Raw genomic sequence first — 17,742 nt, 5'->3', positions numbered from 1 at the left:
TATAAATCAATGGAATGGAGTGTCCAGAAATAGACTCTCACACATTGTCAACTGATTTTCTACAAAGATGCTATAATGGGTTGGACAGTGGCCCCCAAAAACTCATGTCCACCTATAACCTCAGAATGTGACCTTATTTGTTAATAGGATCTTGGCAGATGAGGCCTATTGTTTTTAGCCACCCAGTTTGTTGTAATTTGTGATGGCAGCCCTGGTAAACAGACAAACTTTCAAATGAAAGTCTTTTCAACAAATGATGCTAAAGATGTTGGATATTCATGTGAAAAAAAATGAACCTTGATCCTTTCCTTACATTACATTAAAAATTAACTTAAAATGGATTATATACCTAACTGCTAGAGCTAAAATTATAAAACTTCTAAACGAAAGGAGAAAAATGTTGTGATCTCAGATTTGGCAAAGATGTCTTAGGACACAAAAAGTATAAACCATAAAAAAAAATGTTTGATAAATAAAGTTTTGTTAAAAAAAAAAACAATTTTTGTTCTGTGAAAGATACCAGTAATAAAATGAAAAGGCAAACCAAGAAAGAAAATATTTATAAAACATATGTCTGATAGAGTATCCAAAATATATAATAAATTTTTATTTAAAAATAGAAAAACCAGTCAATTGTTTTTAAGGGCAAGATTTGATCAGAGGTTTCAGCAAAGATATATAAATTACCTAAAATCAATGAAAAAATGTTTAACTTCATTAGTCATTAGGAAACCTGTAAAATAATACCACGATGAGATAATACTATGCATCCCTGACAATGACAAAAATTAAAAACTGACAATAGCAAGTGTTGACATGCATGGGGAGAAACTGGAACTCTCATACAGTGCTCATGGCCATGCAAAATGGTTCAGTTATTTTGGAAAACAGGCAGTTTCCAGACTGAAGCATGCACTTAACCATACAACCCAGCAATTCCAAGAGAAATAAAAATATATGTCCTCACAAACACGTGAATGCTAATGTCCATAGCAACTTCTTATATAATAGTTCTCAAGCTGAAAACAATTCAAATGTCCATCAACTGGTGAATGGATAATAAAATGATACTCTGTATTTATAAAATACAATATGATTCACCAATAAAAAGGAATTCCTGATTACATGCAACTGCATGGATGAATGTCAAAAGCATTGTACTAAACGAAAGATATCACATACACAAGACTACACACTGTACAACTCCACTCAAATGGTAATTCTAGAAAAAACCACAACCGTTGTTATGGAAAGTAAATCAGTAGCGGCTGAAGGTGAGGAGGAGGCCCCTGACTGCAAAGTCGCACAAGGGAAGTTTTTGAAGAAATTAAAATGAAACAAAAATGCCTTGATCATAGTGGTGGTGAATAGCTGAATGTGATGAGCATGTCAAAACTCATTAAACTGTATACTTAAAATGAGTGCATTTAGGAATATTAAGTTTACTTCAGTGAAGATAGTTTCAAAAGACTGCAAGAAACGCTATGAAGACTCCTCTTTGTCAACAATTTTTCCTCCCATCCCAGAATGAGTTTTTGTTGACCACCCATTAAGACACTGCATATTACCGTTTCATGTGGGACAGCATAAGATAATATTTCCTATATTTGATTTTAGGATTGTGGGAAGGAAGAAATTAGAAAAATAGTTCTATGATTTCCTGGCTTATCTAATATCCAAATAACTGATACCCAAAAGATATTTCAATGGAAAACTATAGAGAAAAACTGTACAGCTAACAAAATTTATCAAATGATTCTATTATCTACCTATGATTTCATTTATTTAATAAAATTCGTATTACCTGTTTGAAGTTTTCAATCCAGAAAAATTAAAGACAAAAAAAACCCCATTTTCCCAAATCTCCAATAGCGCTAAGACGACAAGACAGCAAAACTAGTTGCTTTACTAAGTTGATGAGCACTCCCCAGGCTCAGCTGATAGCTCCCAGGTGGAGTAGACGTCCATCGTATAGTACATCTTTCTGGTGAAAGCACAGGCACAGTGTTCTGGGAAGCCATTGGTCATATGCCACATGTTATGCCTATGTAAATCACATGAAGTCGGTATGTGCAGCCTTCCCAGAAATAAAAATTGTACAAATGTATATATTGCTAACAAATAGAGCATGTAATGTTTACTTACTGTTTTATTATTGCTCTTAGAGACTAGGAAGGAACATACCCTTGGAAATAGTCTCAAATAAGAGAAGTAGGCCGGGTGCGGTGGCTCACACCCATAATCCCAGCACTTTGGGAGGCTGAGGCGGGAGGATTGCTTGAGGTTCAAGACCAGCCTGAGCAACATGGCCAGACCCCATCTCTACAAAAAATAGTAAAATTAGCCAGGTGTGGTGACGCATGCCTGTAGTCCCAACTACTCGGGAAGCTGAGGCAGGAGGATCGCTTAAGCCCAGGAGTCTGAGGTTACAGCGAGTTATGATCACACCACTGCACTCCAGCCCAGACAACAGACTGAGACCCTATCTCCAAACAACAACAAAATAAAAAAGCTATTGCTGGCCTTGGCCATGGCCCTGATAATAAAAAGAGCCAGGTCACACGCCCTCCCTTTCAAGCAACTGTGGGCATAAGCATCTCTCTCTTCCACCCTAAAAAAAAAAAAAAAAAAGAAAAGAAAAAGACAGGTGCACATATACATATATGAGTGTATGTGTGTCTTGAAGACATGCTTCAGAACCACCAGGCCTGTGGAAAAAAGAAGAGAGCTCACCAGCAGAGGGCAAAACTTGGTGTGGGGATTTCGTGATGCTATTATTTGGGTTAAGGAATAAAGAAGTAGAAAACGCTTTGGTCTCTGTACCTTGGTGTCAATAGTTTTTTGCCTAGTTGCTTAATTTTAAAGACCTAGCCGATGTTTCTGGCAGGGCTGTAAAATACACAAATTCATTATTGATGGATACTAGCTAGTTCAAAATATATCTGGTGATAGAATCCATGAATGTAAACGATCAGTATTTTCCATATTGACAAATCCTTTTTTGGTTTCCAGTTTTACCCCACTGTTTCTAAGCCAGCATCTGAGTTGTGTAAGTAGGTCATGTGATAGGAAGGTGGAACTTATCAAAACCAGAATAGTAGATTTTAAGAGCTCTGAGAAAAGGAAGGAAGCGTAACTGTACGTGCCACTGGCCTGTGCCAAACATGCCAAACATGTGGATCTTCTTTCCAGAGAGATGTTTTCCATGACCTTGGCAGGGGGATTCTGGACAGCGCTTGGCAAGGTTATAATGCTACTCTCCTGGCCTATGGCCAAACTGGCTCTGGGAAAAGCTATTCCATGATTGGGTTTGGTGCCAACAAGGGTATTATTCCAAATGTGTGTGAAGAGCTCTTTCAAGCAATCGAGAAGCAGGAGAGAAATCAAGAATACCAGGTATGTGCTCTAGAATGGAACTGTACTGTTTCATTTTGGACCCCTTCTCCAAATGGAAGTTATCAGCATCTCTATTTTAGAATAATGTTAGTGTTTCATACCAACATGTTTATACGATTACAAGGTCATGTTGCAGCTAAATAAGATGTTGAGGCCGGGCGCGGTGGCTCACGCCTGTAATCCTAGCTCTCTGGGAGGACGAGACAGGCGGATTGTTTGAGCTCAGGAGTTCGAAACCAGCCTGAGCAAGAGCGAGACCCCGTCTCTACTAAAAATAGAAAGAAATTAATTGGACAACTAAAAATATATAGAAAAAACTAGCCGGGCATGGTGGCGCATGCCTGTAGTCCCAGCTACTTGGGAGGCTGAAGCAGGAGGATCGCTTGAGCCCAGGAGTTTGAGGTTGCTGTGAGCTAAGACCACGCCACGGCACTCTAGCCTGGGCAACAGAGTGAGACTCTGTCTCAAAAAATAAAAAAATAAAAAATAAGATGTTGAATTTTTCTGGTTCTATGGAGACAAATCCAAGGAAATATTTTTAAAAAGCACTGCAGATATCATGGAAGCAGACAATTGAATTGCCAGCTCTAATGAGAGATCATTAGTGAGGTTTATAAAACAAAATTTTAGCTGACTCAAGCCTATGGTTTTCTCTGCTGCCCTCTTCTACCAAGGTTGTGGGTATGTTCTCATCTTAATTTGTTTTTATTTCTAAATAAAGAATGTTACTTTGTTTCTTACTTTTTTTCTTATATAGGGCATAGCTTTTTACTTGCCCTAGCATAGAAGACCCAAAACAATTATAAATTTGCTGAAGGTTGGTGACATTTTCAAGATGGAATATAACAACATAATTAGCTTTAAAATACGACAGCAAAATGTCAAAAAATACCTGAAAGCATAGTCTAAGTTTCTGCTTTCTCAAGTGGCAGAATAGTTTAAACTGGAGTTATGAAAATGCAACAGTGCATTATTTTTTATCTTAATTATTTTTCAGATTTTAAAGGTAATGTGTTCAACCTAGAGAATAGAATTTACTCAGTCTCATCACCTAAAATACCATTAACATTCTAATTTCAATTAAAGTATTTCTAATTTTTTAACTAAAATATTTTCAAAGGAATACAAGTACAGTTTTTTAAATTCATTTTTGTTTTTTAGAGACAGGGTCTCACTCTGCCGCCCGGGCTGGAGAGCCCTGAGCGTGATCACAACCCACTGCAGCCTCGAACTCTTGGGCTCAAGCGATTTTCCCTCCTCAGCCTCCCAAAGCTGGGACTACAGGTATGAGCCACCATACCCAGACACGCGCATGGATTGAAAACTCAGATACTCAAGAGAAAGGAAAGCATATGTCCGCACAAAAACTTGTACACGAATATTCCACAGTAGCCTGTTCACAATAGCCAAAAAGTGGAAACAACCCAATATTCACGAACTGATGAATAAATATGTTATATCCCTACAATGGACTATTACTCAGCCTTAAAAAGGAATGAAATTCTAACACATGCTACAACATAGATAAGCCTTGAACACATTATGCCAAGTGAAAGAAGCTAGAGGTGGGCGGGGTGGCCCATGCCTGTAATCCAGCTACTCAGGAGGATGCCTCACACACACAAAAAAAAAAAGAAAGAAAGAAAGAAAGAAAAAGAAAAAGGAAAGGAAAAAGGCCAGGTGCAGTACCTTATGCCTATAATCCCAACACTTTGGGAGGCCAAGGCAGTGGGGGATCGCTTGAGGCCAGGAGTTCGAGACCAGCCTGAGCAACATAGCAAGACTCCGTCTCTACGAAAAATAGAAAAATTAGCCAGGCATGGTGGCACACACCTGTATTTCCTGCTACTCGGGAGGCTAAGGCAGGAGGATTGCTTGAGCCCAGGAATTGCAGGTTACAGTGAGCTGTGATTGCACCACTGTACTCTAGCCTAGGTGACAGAGCCAGACCCCATCTCTAAAGAAGACTAAAAAAGAAAGAACCTCCCCACCACACACACACATGTTGTATGATTCCATTTATATGAAATTTCCAGGATAGGCAAATCTATAGAGGCAGAAAGCAGATTAGTGGTTGCTTCGAGTCTGTGGGCCTCTGGGACAGGGGAGAAGGCAGAGAAGAGGGAGTAACTGCCAATTTGTTTCTTTTGGAGGGGGGATGGAATGTTCTAGATTTAGGATGTAGGGGATGTATGGGGATGGCTGCACAGCTCTGTGAATATACTCAAAACCATTGGATGGTACACTTTAAATGGCTGAACTATACTGTATGTGAATTACATCTCAATAAAGCTGCTGAAAAAAAAAAAAAACTTCAAATAGTACAGAAAGGCTTATAATGGAAACTGCCAGTCTCCTGGCCATCCTCTTTCCCCTCCCTGTGACTCCCCACGGTTACCATCCTCAACTAGTTAGCTGTTTTCCCTGGTATCTGTCTCCATATTTTAAAATGATGTTGGTTTTTCTCTTCTTAAAAAGCAATTTCGGGCATTATCTGCTATCTCTCCACCATGGTAGAAGAGGATTTCACTCTGCCACACTGACACCCCCAACCACAATACTTTTTCTCTTACATACCCCCTGCATTTGGGATAATGCATATTATAAAACTTGGTTGAATCAATAGTTATTAGCATTTCAGTTGTACAAATATATAGTTCACTGCTGAACCAACTATTCATTCATATATCCTTTCTATACCTTTTCTTGGAATTTTTAATTGTCTTTTAAAATTGTGTTTACTTTTCTATGAATCTTTCTAAATGCTCCAAATCACTGTCACATGCCTACTGACTTTATTTTTCAGATACTCAAGCCTTTTGGTTCTATTATTTTTGGGGTCTCCTTCAACAGGTGTCTTCTATTCTCCTACTACAGTTGGAGCTGTGTTTCTCCAGGTCTACCACAAAACCGTCATTCTGGAACTTTACTGCAACCTTCTTGGTGGGCTCCCCTGGCTCCTACATCCTCTTTCTTGTTTTACTCTCTCCTTGTGCTGCAACTTGATCAGAAAAGGTGCATCAAGCGTGCATTTCTTGCATCCTTTGCACAGCTGAAAATATCTTTTCTTATCTCCACACGCAATTGATGTTTACCCAGAATAAAATCCTAGATCTCTGAGAATATTGAAGACATTATTCCATTATCTTTTAAGTTCCAATGTTGCAGCTGAGAAGTCAGCTGCCATTCTGCTTCCCAGTTCTTTGTACGTGATCTTTTTGGATGGCTGGTTTCCCACTCGCAGCTTTGAGGACCTTCTCTTATCCCTGATGTTCTGACGTGTCTTAATATGAGTCTTTTCTCCATTCTGGGAAACCTTTATTATTTCTTTTATAAGTTTCTCCCCTCTGTTTCTTCTGCTTTCTCTTTCTAGAACTTCTACTAATTGGATTTTGAACCTCTGTACAAACATGTGTTAATTTTATTATCTTTTATCACCTATTTTCCATTTCTTGTTCTTTTTATTCTGCATTTTAGAGGATTCCCTCAACTGTATTTTATAACTCTTCTACATTTTTATTTTGGCTTTCATTGATAAATTTAATTTACAAAAACTTCTTCTTACTCTTTGTTCCTTTTTAATAGCATCCTGTTTTTTCATAGATATAATTATTTATCTTTCTGGGGCTATTAATTATAGGGCTTTTAAAAATGCTTTCTTTTACTCTCTTCATGGTCAGTTTTCTCTGAATTAAGTTCCTTTTTTCTACTTGTTTGTTTTGGTCTCTCATTTATATTGCAGGCCTTCCTTATCTGCTAATCCTTGTCCATTTGTTCATTTTTAAACACGAGACACTCTGAAACTAGCGGGAAGCTCTATGGCCACAAGGCTCAACTGGCAAGACTCATCACAGAAAAGCCAGCTTTTTTATGGGTGGAGAGTGGCAAAATGTCAGTATCTTAAAGCCTTTTCTGTAGAATAAAGCCATTCAGATCTCCCAAATCCTGCTTAAGAGGTGTCAGTTTGGATAGCAATATTCGAAAAGCACAGTAAAGACCATTCTTTTCTTCTACATATGTTCAGATTGGGGTGTGAGCATTAAAGAATCACCTTTTTCTGTTCCCAATTGAGACTAAAAGACACACACACACACACACACACACACACACACACACACACTTTTTGTATCTAATTTATATTAAAAACTTCCCGCACATCATTAAAATTATTTGAGAACCTCAAATTGCATGTTAAAATAGACCTTTACTATATTTAATACTAGCTTTTCCCTTTATTGACATTTATGTTGTTTCCATATCACTGTTTTCTCAAAGGTGACTGTTTCAAGAAAATATTCACTTTGTGCTTTTCTCTATACAGGTTACCTTCAGTATGCTGGAAATTTACAATGAACAGGTAATAGAGATTATATTTTCTGACACACAAATTTGAGTGACTCTGCAGCTTAATAAACATCAGGGACTCCCAGTCACCTCCTCTGCTTTGCCCTGGCCTTGACCATCAGCCTACCTACCTCTCCAGCTTCGTCTTACGTCTATCTCCACACTCTACGTTTCGGCCACTTCGTCACTTTGCAATACACAATTTGTGATAATTCAGAAAGAAGCTAGGATGGTTTATTTTCATATTATCCACAAAAGAGTTGTTGATGAAATAAGAATTAACAAGATTGCTAGGAGAATTTTTGTTAATAAGAGAACAATGTGTTCAAGCACAAAAGCTTTAGAAGCACCTGTTTATAGGCAGAAACTGTGGATGCTATTCAAATACTTTATCATGCCACAAAAGCAGTTTCCCCAGGCTCCAGCATGCAGTGTCTTAAACATTATTTGTTAGCCTAGCCAGTCACAACGCACAATCAACAAGCATTCATCGGACGCTGTGTGTGTTAGGATCGACGGCAAAAAGACAGGACCCCACCCATGGGGAATTCGGTCTCGTTGAAGAGCTCTAGCTACATACCGGAAAACAATAAAACTGCGTTTCTAAAAATAAATTTTAAAAAATTTTAAATATGCACCTGACTTCAATAATTACAACAGGATTCTCTCTGTTCTTGCCATTTCCCTATTTCTACTTAGCTAAATTATGAAGTCCTTACAGAAATGTACTATTTATTCATTCATCCAATAGTTATTGAACACCTGATATATTGTAGGCAGAGATAACAGCAATGAGGTAAACAAAATTCCCTCCCTGAAGTTTACATTATTTCTTCTTTTTTCCACAGATAAGAGATTTGCTGTCTAGAACCAAAAAACCTGGTGGGCTCAAAATAAGGGAAGATCAGCAGGTGGGCTTTTATGTGGAAGGTTTGACATCAGTGCCTTGCGAGAACTACACACAAATTGAAAGGCTGATGGAACAAGGAACAAAAATAAGGACCACAGCTTCCACCAACATGAATGCCAGCAGCAGCCGGTCCCACATGGTCATCACCATCCAGTTCAAGCAGGTGAGATTCAGGTGAATGCCACTGTCCGGATCTCCCAACAGACTGGTCTGTGGAAGGTTCTTTCCGCATAATGGCATAACAGGCTGGTGGGGATTATGGAATCCTTGCAGATTAGACCTATGGATTCAGGTGGCTCTTCCAAGCATAGATTATAGGGTCAGAAGCAGGAAAAAGTGAAGTACCTGCACTTTTCCTGTCCCCCTTCCCACCTCAATGTCCATGCCCCACCTGGCGAATGAGCCCATTGCTAATGGTAGAGTGGCAGTATGGGCTACCATGTCCCCAAAGTGCCCACAGGACTAAAGGCTATTTGCCTTCAAGTAAACTCCATGCTCTGAGGAGTGGACTGTGACCTCACGTTGATCAAGGAGCAAATTGTGAAGATCTGAGAGTGACTCCATGGTTTCTCATGGAGAATTAGATCAGTAGCGGGTCTGTGTATCACTAAGATGGTGACCACCTTTCAGATCCGTGAGCCCAGGAGACCACCAGATACTGAAGTACCTTTTCAATACTTGGAAGTACCAAGATAAATTCTTTGCAACCAGGTAATCCACATAACATTCTACTAACTAGAGTCTTTGATAAACTAGAGCATACTTTTTCTTCCGTGCTCCTTGGTGAATACCAGAGAGTCATCTATACAATATCACCAATGTGATCTAGAAATGCTGCTTACAAATCCTGGGTGAATGTTATAATTAGCTGTGATCTTACTGCCTCTGTCCCCTAAGTCATAGAACTAGTAATAGAATAGTAATCAATAAAAATTATCCCACTATAACCAAGAATAGTGGGAAAACATTGGACTGGCTTTAAGTCTGATGCCTTGTTCGCCAGCACTAAAACTTTGGGAAATAACTTTATCTCCCTGAGTCTGAGCTTCCTTGTCTGTAAAAGGAGACTTGAATAGGACACTGCATTTCATTTTATTTTTTTAAGACGCTGCATTTTAAAGAAATTTGTAAACTCTTAAGTGCAATTCACTTGGCTTTACATTGTTAGTAAAATTCGGAAACGTTATACATGATTTGCCCTTCTATTTTTTTTTTTTTTTGAGACAGAGTCTCACTGTGTTGCCCGGGCTAGAGTGCCGTGGCGTCAGCCTAGCTCACAGCAACCTCACACTCCTGGGCTCAAGCGATCCTTCTGCCTCAGCCTCCCGAGTAGCTGGGACTACAGGCATGCGCCACCATGCCCGGCTAATTTTTTCTATATATTTTTCGTTGTCCAATTAATTTCTTTCTAATTTCAGTAGAGATGGGGTCTCGCTCTTGCTCAGGCTGGTCTCGAACTCCTGAGCTCAAACAATCCGCCCACCTCGGCCTCCCAGAGAGCTAGGATTACAGGCGTGAGCCACCGCGCCCGGCCTGCCCTTCTATTTTTTTAATATTTTAGGGGCAGAGAGGAAATCAGCTGAGTGAAGAGATTTAGTACCAAACCCTGTTTACTGGGGTCGGCAGTAATGTTAACTCCTGATACTGTGTGCCAGGCATGTGTTATAATCATTACATCTTTTAACCTTCATCCCGTCTCAACAATGTGTTCCTATCACCATTTACAACTGAGAAAGCTGAAACTCTGAAAAGTCGAGTCATTTGCTTGTAGTCATGTAGCCAGCAGGGGAATCCATAAGATTCTAAAACTCATGTTTTTTCCACTACAGGACTACACAATCCTGAACAGTTACTTATTTTGCAGATTTCACAGTATTTTATATTTAAAAAGCTTATTGGCCATAGAAATACAGGAGCAATAACTGATATTTCATATTTCACTGGAGAAGAGCTTTGCAGAATCGGGAAGGGGAAACTTGATGGGTCTGGTCATGTGTTGTTGTAAAATGTCACTGTAAAGAGGATGGTATTTTACACTGTACATTTTATTGTCTTTTTTGAGTCTGAAATATAATTAGAAGAACCATTTAAACGTGCAAACTAGAGTGACTTCATGTGCAGCCTGCCGCCTCCCTAATCACGCAGGGTGACCTGTGGTGCTTTTCTGCAGGTTTTCCCAGACAGAGACCTCACCAAACAATCCAGTATTAATTTGGTGGATCTAGCAGGAAGTGAAAGGCAGAAATCTTCAGGATCCGAAGGAGACAGATTGAGAGAAGGATCACGAGTTAACTTAAGTTTAACCAGTTTGGGAAATGTTATCAGGTAAATAATCAGCAGGCAGGTATTTGTGCCATAAAAATGGCCTCAGTATAAAAAATTGGATTAATTATAATCTTTAGTTTATGATCCACTGCCATCCTTGGCTCATGCCTGGCCCTACTATGTATTTTAAACTAATTAACTTTTTAAATAACACTAATAAAACCACCACCCAACCCAAGAACTAGTGGGTATTCCTCACCTGTCCTCCCCTGGGAGGTAACCACCTTACGTTCTTTCTATGCCCCTCCTCTTTCCTCCTTTCTTGTTTTATCGCATGTGAAAATTATTTAGTAGCACTCATTTTGGGACTTTATAAAAAGGGTAAAGTGCTATATTGTCTTCTGGGACTTACTTTTTAAAAACTTTCTTATTAAAGTATAAATTATAGTAAAGTACACAAATCATAAATGTTCAGCTCAATGAATTTTTGTATATGTATATATCTATGTAAGTTAGGTGATTGCATCATTGTGCAAACATCATAGAGTGACTTACATAAACCTAGATGGTATAGCCTACTATACACCTAGGCTATATGGGTACAAACCTGTACAGCATGTTGCCATACTGAATACTGCAGGCAACTGTAACACAACGGTAATTGTGTATCTAAACATATCCAAACGTAGCATGAGTACAGTAGAAATACGGTTGTGTACACAGTCCATCAACTGAGATGTCATTATTGCACATAACTATATTTAAGTTTCTTTTGAGTATAGACAAAGAATTGAAACTGTGAGTTATAAGGTGTGTGAGTACCTAATTTTGCAAGATGATGACAAATTGTTTTCCAGAGTGGTTGGACCAGTTTATATTCCCAGCAATGTTATAAGTTATCACATTGATCCATATCTTTTCTAAGACTTAGTATTTTTAGATTTTGTGATATTTATCAATTAAATTGGTGTAAATAAATGACTTTTACTATGATCTTGATATTTCTGGTTATGAACAAGTTTAAACATCTCTTCATATATTTATTAGCAATACGTTTCCTCTTGAAATTCCTATTCTTATGTTTTTCCCATTGTTCTACTCAGTCATTGTATTTATGGATTCGTAGGCATTCTGGACATATTTTTTTATTACTCTTTTCTTAACCACATATAGTATAAATATCTTCTCCCAGTCAGTAGCTTGTCTTTTCGCTTTCTTTAAGGGGCCTATTGAGCAGAACTTATGGTTGTGGTTTGTTTTGCATTTCTTGTGTCCTAACAAAATTAGAGTCAGAAAGATATCTGCCTGTATTACATGTAAGTTCCTACCCATTTGGAGTTGATTTCTGTGTGTGGTGTAAGGTAGGCATTCTTCTCATTCTTTTCCTTATAGATTTCCAAGTTTCCCACTTCCGTTTGTTGAATAGTCCCCCTTTACCAGTGATCTTCTACGCCACCCGTAATATATCAAAATTCAATATATGCTTAACTGTTTCTTAGTTTTTAATCTGTGGTCAAAGTCTAAATATAATAAATACTTTATCCTCCTCCTGAATAAGATTTCCATTCTACACATGTAATTGTTAGGTATTTCAATTCTATTCTTCTTTAACCCCAGAAGACATTATTCTTCCTATTTTACACAGTATTCATTCACATTTATCTTTTTAAAATTTGTTCCTTTGTGTACCTCAGAGCTGCTATCCATAATCAGTCTCCTTCTGGTTGAAGTATATTTTCTGGAATTTCCTTCAGTGATGACCTGCTGAAGGCAAACTCAGTTTCTGTTTTCTTGACGATAATCTTTTTCCCTAACTGCTTTAAGCCTTTCTCTTTGTTTTTGGTGTTGTCCAATTTCACTACGTTGTATTTGAGCGTAAACTTCTATTTATCCTCCTTGGAATTCTTTGGCCTTCATAGCTCTGTGGATTAGTGATTTTCATCAGTTCTGGAAAATTCTTAGCCATTATTTCTCATATATCACCTCTGCCCATTTTTTTTCCCTCTTCTTTTCTAGGACTTGGATTAGACTACTTGGACCTTCTAACTCTGTTCTCTGTGTCTCTTAACCTTCCTCTCGTTTCTGGACTGCAATCTGGATAATTCCTTTTGAACGATCTAATGCACTAATTCCACTGTCTAATTTGCTGTTAAACCTAAACATGGTGTTTCTAATTTCAATTATCGTATTTCTTCTCTTCTATAAGATCATTGTTTCTTTTCCAAATCTGCCAGAAGAACGTTATGGATCCCTTTCCTCTGCTTGTGACTGTAATTTCTGTCAGACGAGGCTTCCTCCCTGCTTTCCCGCTGCCTTCGCCAGCGCTGCTGTCTCTGTGGTCCCCTGGAGCAGGCGGGGGCCTCTCGCTCACTCTTGCCCCGAGGCTGCGTCATGAGGGACCTTCAGACACGAGAGGAAGGAAGGGAGAGAACGCACAACCATCCCCCAAGCCTGTCTCCGCACGGCTCCGCCTGCCTCCTCTTCCTCGGATCGCAGCCCCTTCTCCGCACAGACTTACCAGCCGCGGTCTCCTCAGGCTTCCCGTCTCTGTAACGCTCTCTCGGGGTTGACTCTGACGGGGCCTCAGCGCCCGGGGTCAGCCGTCTTGCTTCAGTCTTCGTACAGGTGTCTCTGCCGGTGGGTGGCAGCATCAGGTTTGTGGGCGCGGACAGGGACTCGAGAGCTGTTTCCCACTTGTCGCCAGGGGGCAGATTTCTTCTTTTTTTAATTTTTTGTATTTTTTGGTATTAGTTTTTCTATTTTTGCTTCCCTCATCCTCTGTGTAATGGTAAGATTTCTTCTTGACACATTCTTTTAATTTGTTGTTTCGTATTTTCTTTTTCATCCAGCGCTCTGGCCGATGCAGCCATGGGGAAGAGAGTCCTGCACGTTCCCTACAGAGATTCCGTCCTGACCAAACTGCTCCAGTCGGCTCTGGGTGGGAACAGCAGGACTGCTTTGGTAAAACGACTTTCTTACACCATTTCGCACTGACCTAGCTGTTAGTATTGTGATTAAAATTATTCTCAATGCGCCCGTCATGTAGCGTGCTGCTTGGACACAGCACGTTCTTACATACTATCTCCCGATTCCTGGCGCTCTTCCTGTTACAATCTTCAAATAATGTTTCTGTATTTCTAATTCTTTATTTATTCTTTTCTGTAGTTTTCAGATTCTCTACAAGGAACATATATTACTTTCATTATCAGAAAAAAACTAGTACCATTTTAAAAATAAAACAATGCCACGTTATTGTAAATCAGCGGTCACACCACGGCGAGGCAGGAAATCAGCGTTGACTGTGCCAGGTGCAGGCAGACGCTCAACCTGGAGAGCAGCTGAATCATGTCCTCTCGGCAAAGACCTTGGACTCTTATTTTAAACGTTTGCCAAGTGGCTGTAGCACGCACTGGGTTAAGATCAGGACTCTCTGTGCTTCAGCTTTAACTGCGCACAGGGAGGGACAAAACTGGGCGAACTCTGCCCCCAGGCCCGCCCTGGCCTCCACTCTGCTGTCCTGGTTAGGAGGGAAATGCTCCCTGCAGGGCCTTGTCGCATGTGCACCTCTCTCCAAAATTCACAGTAAAACACATCCTTGCTCTCAGTCATTTAATCTTGCCCATTTTTAAATACTTCATTTCAAAGTTTTTCGGGTTGTCAGTTACCTGTGGTCCTCAACGGAACGTCCCCAAGAACCTGGAATAAAAGGAGGCAAAAGATCCCCTCTGGACGTCAGACTGCACAGTGAAATCTAACGGGTCTTAGCAGATGCGTGCAGTCACCTGAGACCACAGGGTGACACCCAGAGCTGTCCGACTAGACAAGGGCTGACTGAAGGCAGCACAGCGTGTTAACAAAAACGGATGTGGAGGGCAGGAGGAAGGGGGTTACTGACCACCTCAGGAAACAAACGGAACAGAGACTCCGCCAGGCCAACAGACACGCGCTACAGTCTCTATGGGCCAATCCCACCTTCAGCACAGATACCTTAAAACTGCATTTTCTTCATTTCAAAGTAAAGATAATATCCACTTGAAAATATTTCTGTGATGATTAAATGAGACAATATAAATGAACAAGCTTTAAAAGCTGGAAATCTAAACTATACATAATTACTCCCTGAGCTATCAATGCCCCGGGTCCTGAGCCTCCTGGTCCATAGGTTTTGTGTGGGCAGCTGCCACGTCACCTCCCTGGTCACCCTCAGGGACCCTGCCCACCTCCAAGTCATCCAAAAGTCTGTTTCTGATTTGAAAAGTTTGTCTTCTGGGTTCTGGAACAATTGGTCCAAAGCCAGTAGCCAGGCTTGAAGCCATACCAGTGGCTGCCTGGGAACGAGCAGGTCGTACTGGTCTCTGCGATGCTAACACTCCGCTGTCGTTCCAGACCCTGGGAAAATCCGCTGAGGACTCAATCCCGAGGGTGGGTCATACTGAGGTTGGCAGTACAGGTATTAGGGTTAGGCAGGGCTGGCTCAAGCACCAATTCTGTAAGTTATCGTCTGGGTAAACTTGGGCATATTACCTTTCTCTAAGCCTAGTTTTCTAAGTTGTAAAGTTTGAACACTACCGTGAATCACAAGATGTGAGACTGCTCTATGAACATTAGCTGTTTTAATTACAACCATAAACCCCCATATAATTAACAAAATCTGAAAGGGATGTTTTTACAGATAGCTGCCATAAGTCCAGCTGACATCTGCTACGAGGAAACTTTATCAACATTAAGATACGCTGAAAGGTACGTTTATGAAAATTTATTATCCATAGTGGTTCTAAGTTCTAGGTCTAGCCACCTCCTCTAGTACTCTTACCCCTGAGGGTCTGGCATTTTGGAAGGGGTCTGGGAGAGGGGAACGAAAGCGTATAAAGAAAGGGAGAGAGAACTGGGGCCTCAGAGTGTCGAGTGTCACTCTATCACTCAGACCCTGCAGGGGAGCGGGGCCGTGGCTCAAATGGACGGGAGAGGTGTTGATGCCAATCTTGCCAGTTATCCATGTCCCTGTATTTTCCTGTCAAAAAGCATGGCTATTCACAGGTTTCTCCTTTTGTCACATGGGACATAGGTACAGAGTAGTGCCAGGTGGAAGGTTTTTGTGCTAATAGTAAATGAAGGTGAGCTACATAAGAGACCACTCCTCGGTTCAGAACCACTCACCAGCTCTGCAAGTCCTGGCACACTGGCTTTCCGTTCCGTGGCTCGTCTAGTTTCCCCGAGGCCTGTCCAACAGACTACACAACAGACCCTGGAGCGGCCTGAATGTCATCGGTATCTCTTCACCAGGGCGGGGCTGTCACTGCCAGTTTCCTTCCTGTCCACCGGGCTGGGAAATAAGCCCACCTGTAGTCACATGGGCAGGGGGCTGCTGCTGAGCCATATTCCTGCTTCTCAAGGCAGGTCCCTGCAGAGCATTCCCGGCCTGCTGCTCCCGGCCTTTTAAGAAAGGGGGGGCGTAGGGGGGTGGGCAGTCTCTGGCCCCGGGTTGAATTTTCCCACATGCTGCTGCCTCCACTCCCACTTCCCAGACAGAATCTCCGCCACTGTCCCATTGGGTCCACATGGGAGCTCGGATTCTCAGCCCTGCGTTCTGGGAGCTGGAGTTGGCGTGTGAAATGAAACTTATCTGCCAGCCCTGATGTGCCACTTGTCAGATCTCTGGACTTGCCAGTCAGACAGCTCTGGCCCTAGAAGCTGCGTGACCCTGGGCAAGACACTGCACCTCTAACACTGTCGCCTCATTCACTGAACGGGGGTCCTCATTCACAGCCTTGGCAGAGCTCTGCCTGGCAGACACTGGTGCCTGAAAACCATGGCTATGATGCAGCTGCCTCCCCTTCCACTCTCTCCCCGGGCCGGGTCCTCGGCGAGGGAGCCCTTGCATGCCGGGTCCAGATACTTCCCTTCTCATTCCTGCCTGCACAGCTTCAGGATCATTGCAAACCATTAGACATTTTTTCCAGCATCTGTGACACAAGCTCGGATCTTTAGGTTGTATTTTACCTTGAGCAGTATCTAGAATGTTTGTTTTCTCCCTGCTTGCCAGATGCAAATCTATTGCTAGCAGTTTTTCCACGAGAGAAAACTGTGTGATGTGTAGGAAAGAGAAAAAATGATACCATGGGCCAGGCTTGTAGACTCTGAGTCAATGTCCCCTATGTAAAGTGAAAGGAGTAAGGTAACCAGATTTAGCGAATAAAAAGACAAGATGCTCAGTTAAACTGAATTTCAGATAAAGAACAAGTAATGTTTTAGGGTAAGTATGTCCTGTGCAATATTGGGAGGCTTCCATGTTTTCTCTGGTGACCCTGGGAGTGACCTAGACAATCTCTAAGACCCTTCCAGCCTGGGGCACAGGGCGGAGCAGTCGCTGCCAGCGCCAGGATTTGAGTTATTGCAGCGGCAGCGACCGGCTGAACAGATGCTTGAATGAACCAAGTCAGCCCAACTGGCTGAGGGTCAACAGGCCCCAGGGCACATCAGGGGCCGAGTCCTGGCCCTGGCCGAGCGGCACAAATTTATTTGAACTGTGCAGATTACTGAAGTCACCTTGGTCTTAATGGTTTATTGGAACTGGGCATGGTGGATTCGAGTCACCCATGGGGCAGTGAAAGGCTCCCCCTGGGCCGTTAGAGATCTGAGCGTGCCCTGTTGCTGCTGCTCCAGCTGCAAAGGACCCAGGCCTGATGGTGTGTCCATCTTTGCACATGAAAGGGCTAAAAAGATCCGGAACAGAGCAGTGGTCAACACCTGGACACTGATGAGACAGTGGAGGGCAGAGAACAAGCTGCCGCTCAGAAGCAGAACCTCTGGAATGGCAGGTAAACCGA

The 17,742-nt window shown here is 41.4% G+C and overlaps 1 protein-coding gene across 1 annotated transcript in view; it reads left to right on the top strand.

Moving 5' to 3' along the window:
* KIF28P overlaps nt 1–17,742 on the top strand; it is a 46,955-nt gene that overhangs the window by 8,680 nt on the left and 20,533 nt on the right. Inside the window, exons 3-9 of the mRNA XM_012644340.1 lie at nt 3,193–3,396; nt 7,718–7,753; nt 8,589–8,813; nt 10,821–10,975; nt 13,765–13,876; nt 15,588–15,655; nt 17,627–17,733. Coding sequence (XP_012499794.1) covers nt 3,193–3,396; nt 7,718–7,753; nt 8,589–8,813; nt 10,821–10,975; nt 13,765–13,876; nt 15,588–15,655; nt 17,627–17,733 — 907 coding nt within the window. The remainder of the gene's footprint in view (nt 1–3,192; nt 3,397–7,717; nt 7,754–8,588; nt 8,814–10,820; nt 10,976–13,764; nt 13,877–15,587; nt 15,656–17,626; nt 17,734–17,742) is intronic.

This window comes from Propithecus coquereli, unplaced genomic scaffold, assembly GCF_000956105.1.
Source record: "Propithecus coquereli isolate 6110/MARCELLA unplaced genomic scaffold, Pcoq_1.0 Scaffold210, whole genome shotgun sequence".
Classification (NCBI taxonomy): Eukaryota; Metazoa; Chordata; class Mammalia; order Primates; family Indriidae; genus Propithecus; species Propithecus coquereli.
Note: the sequence above shows the minus strand (reverse complement) of the source record. Positions and strands in the feature narration are given on the sequence as shown.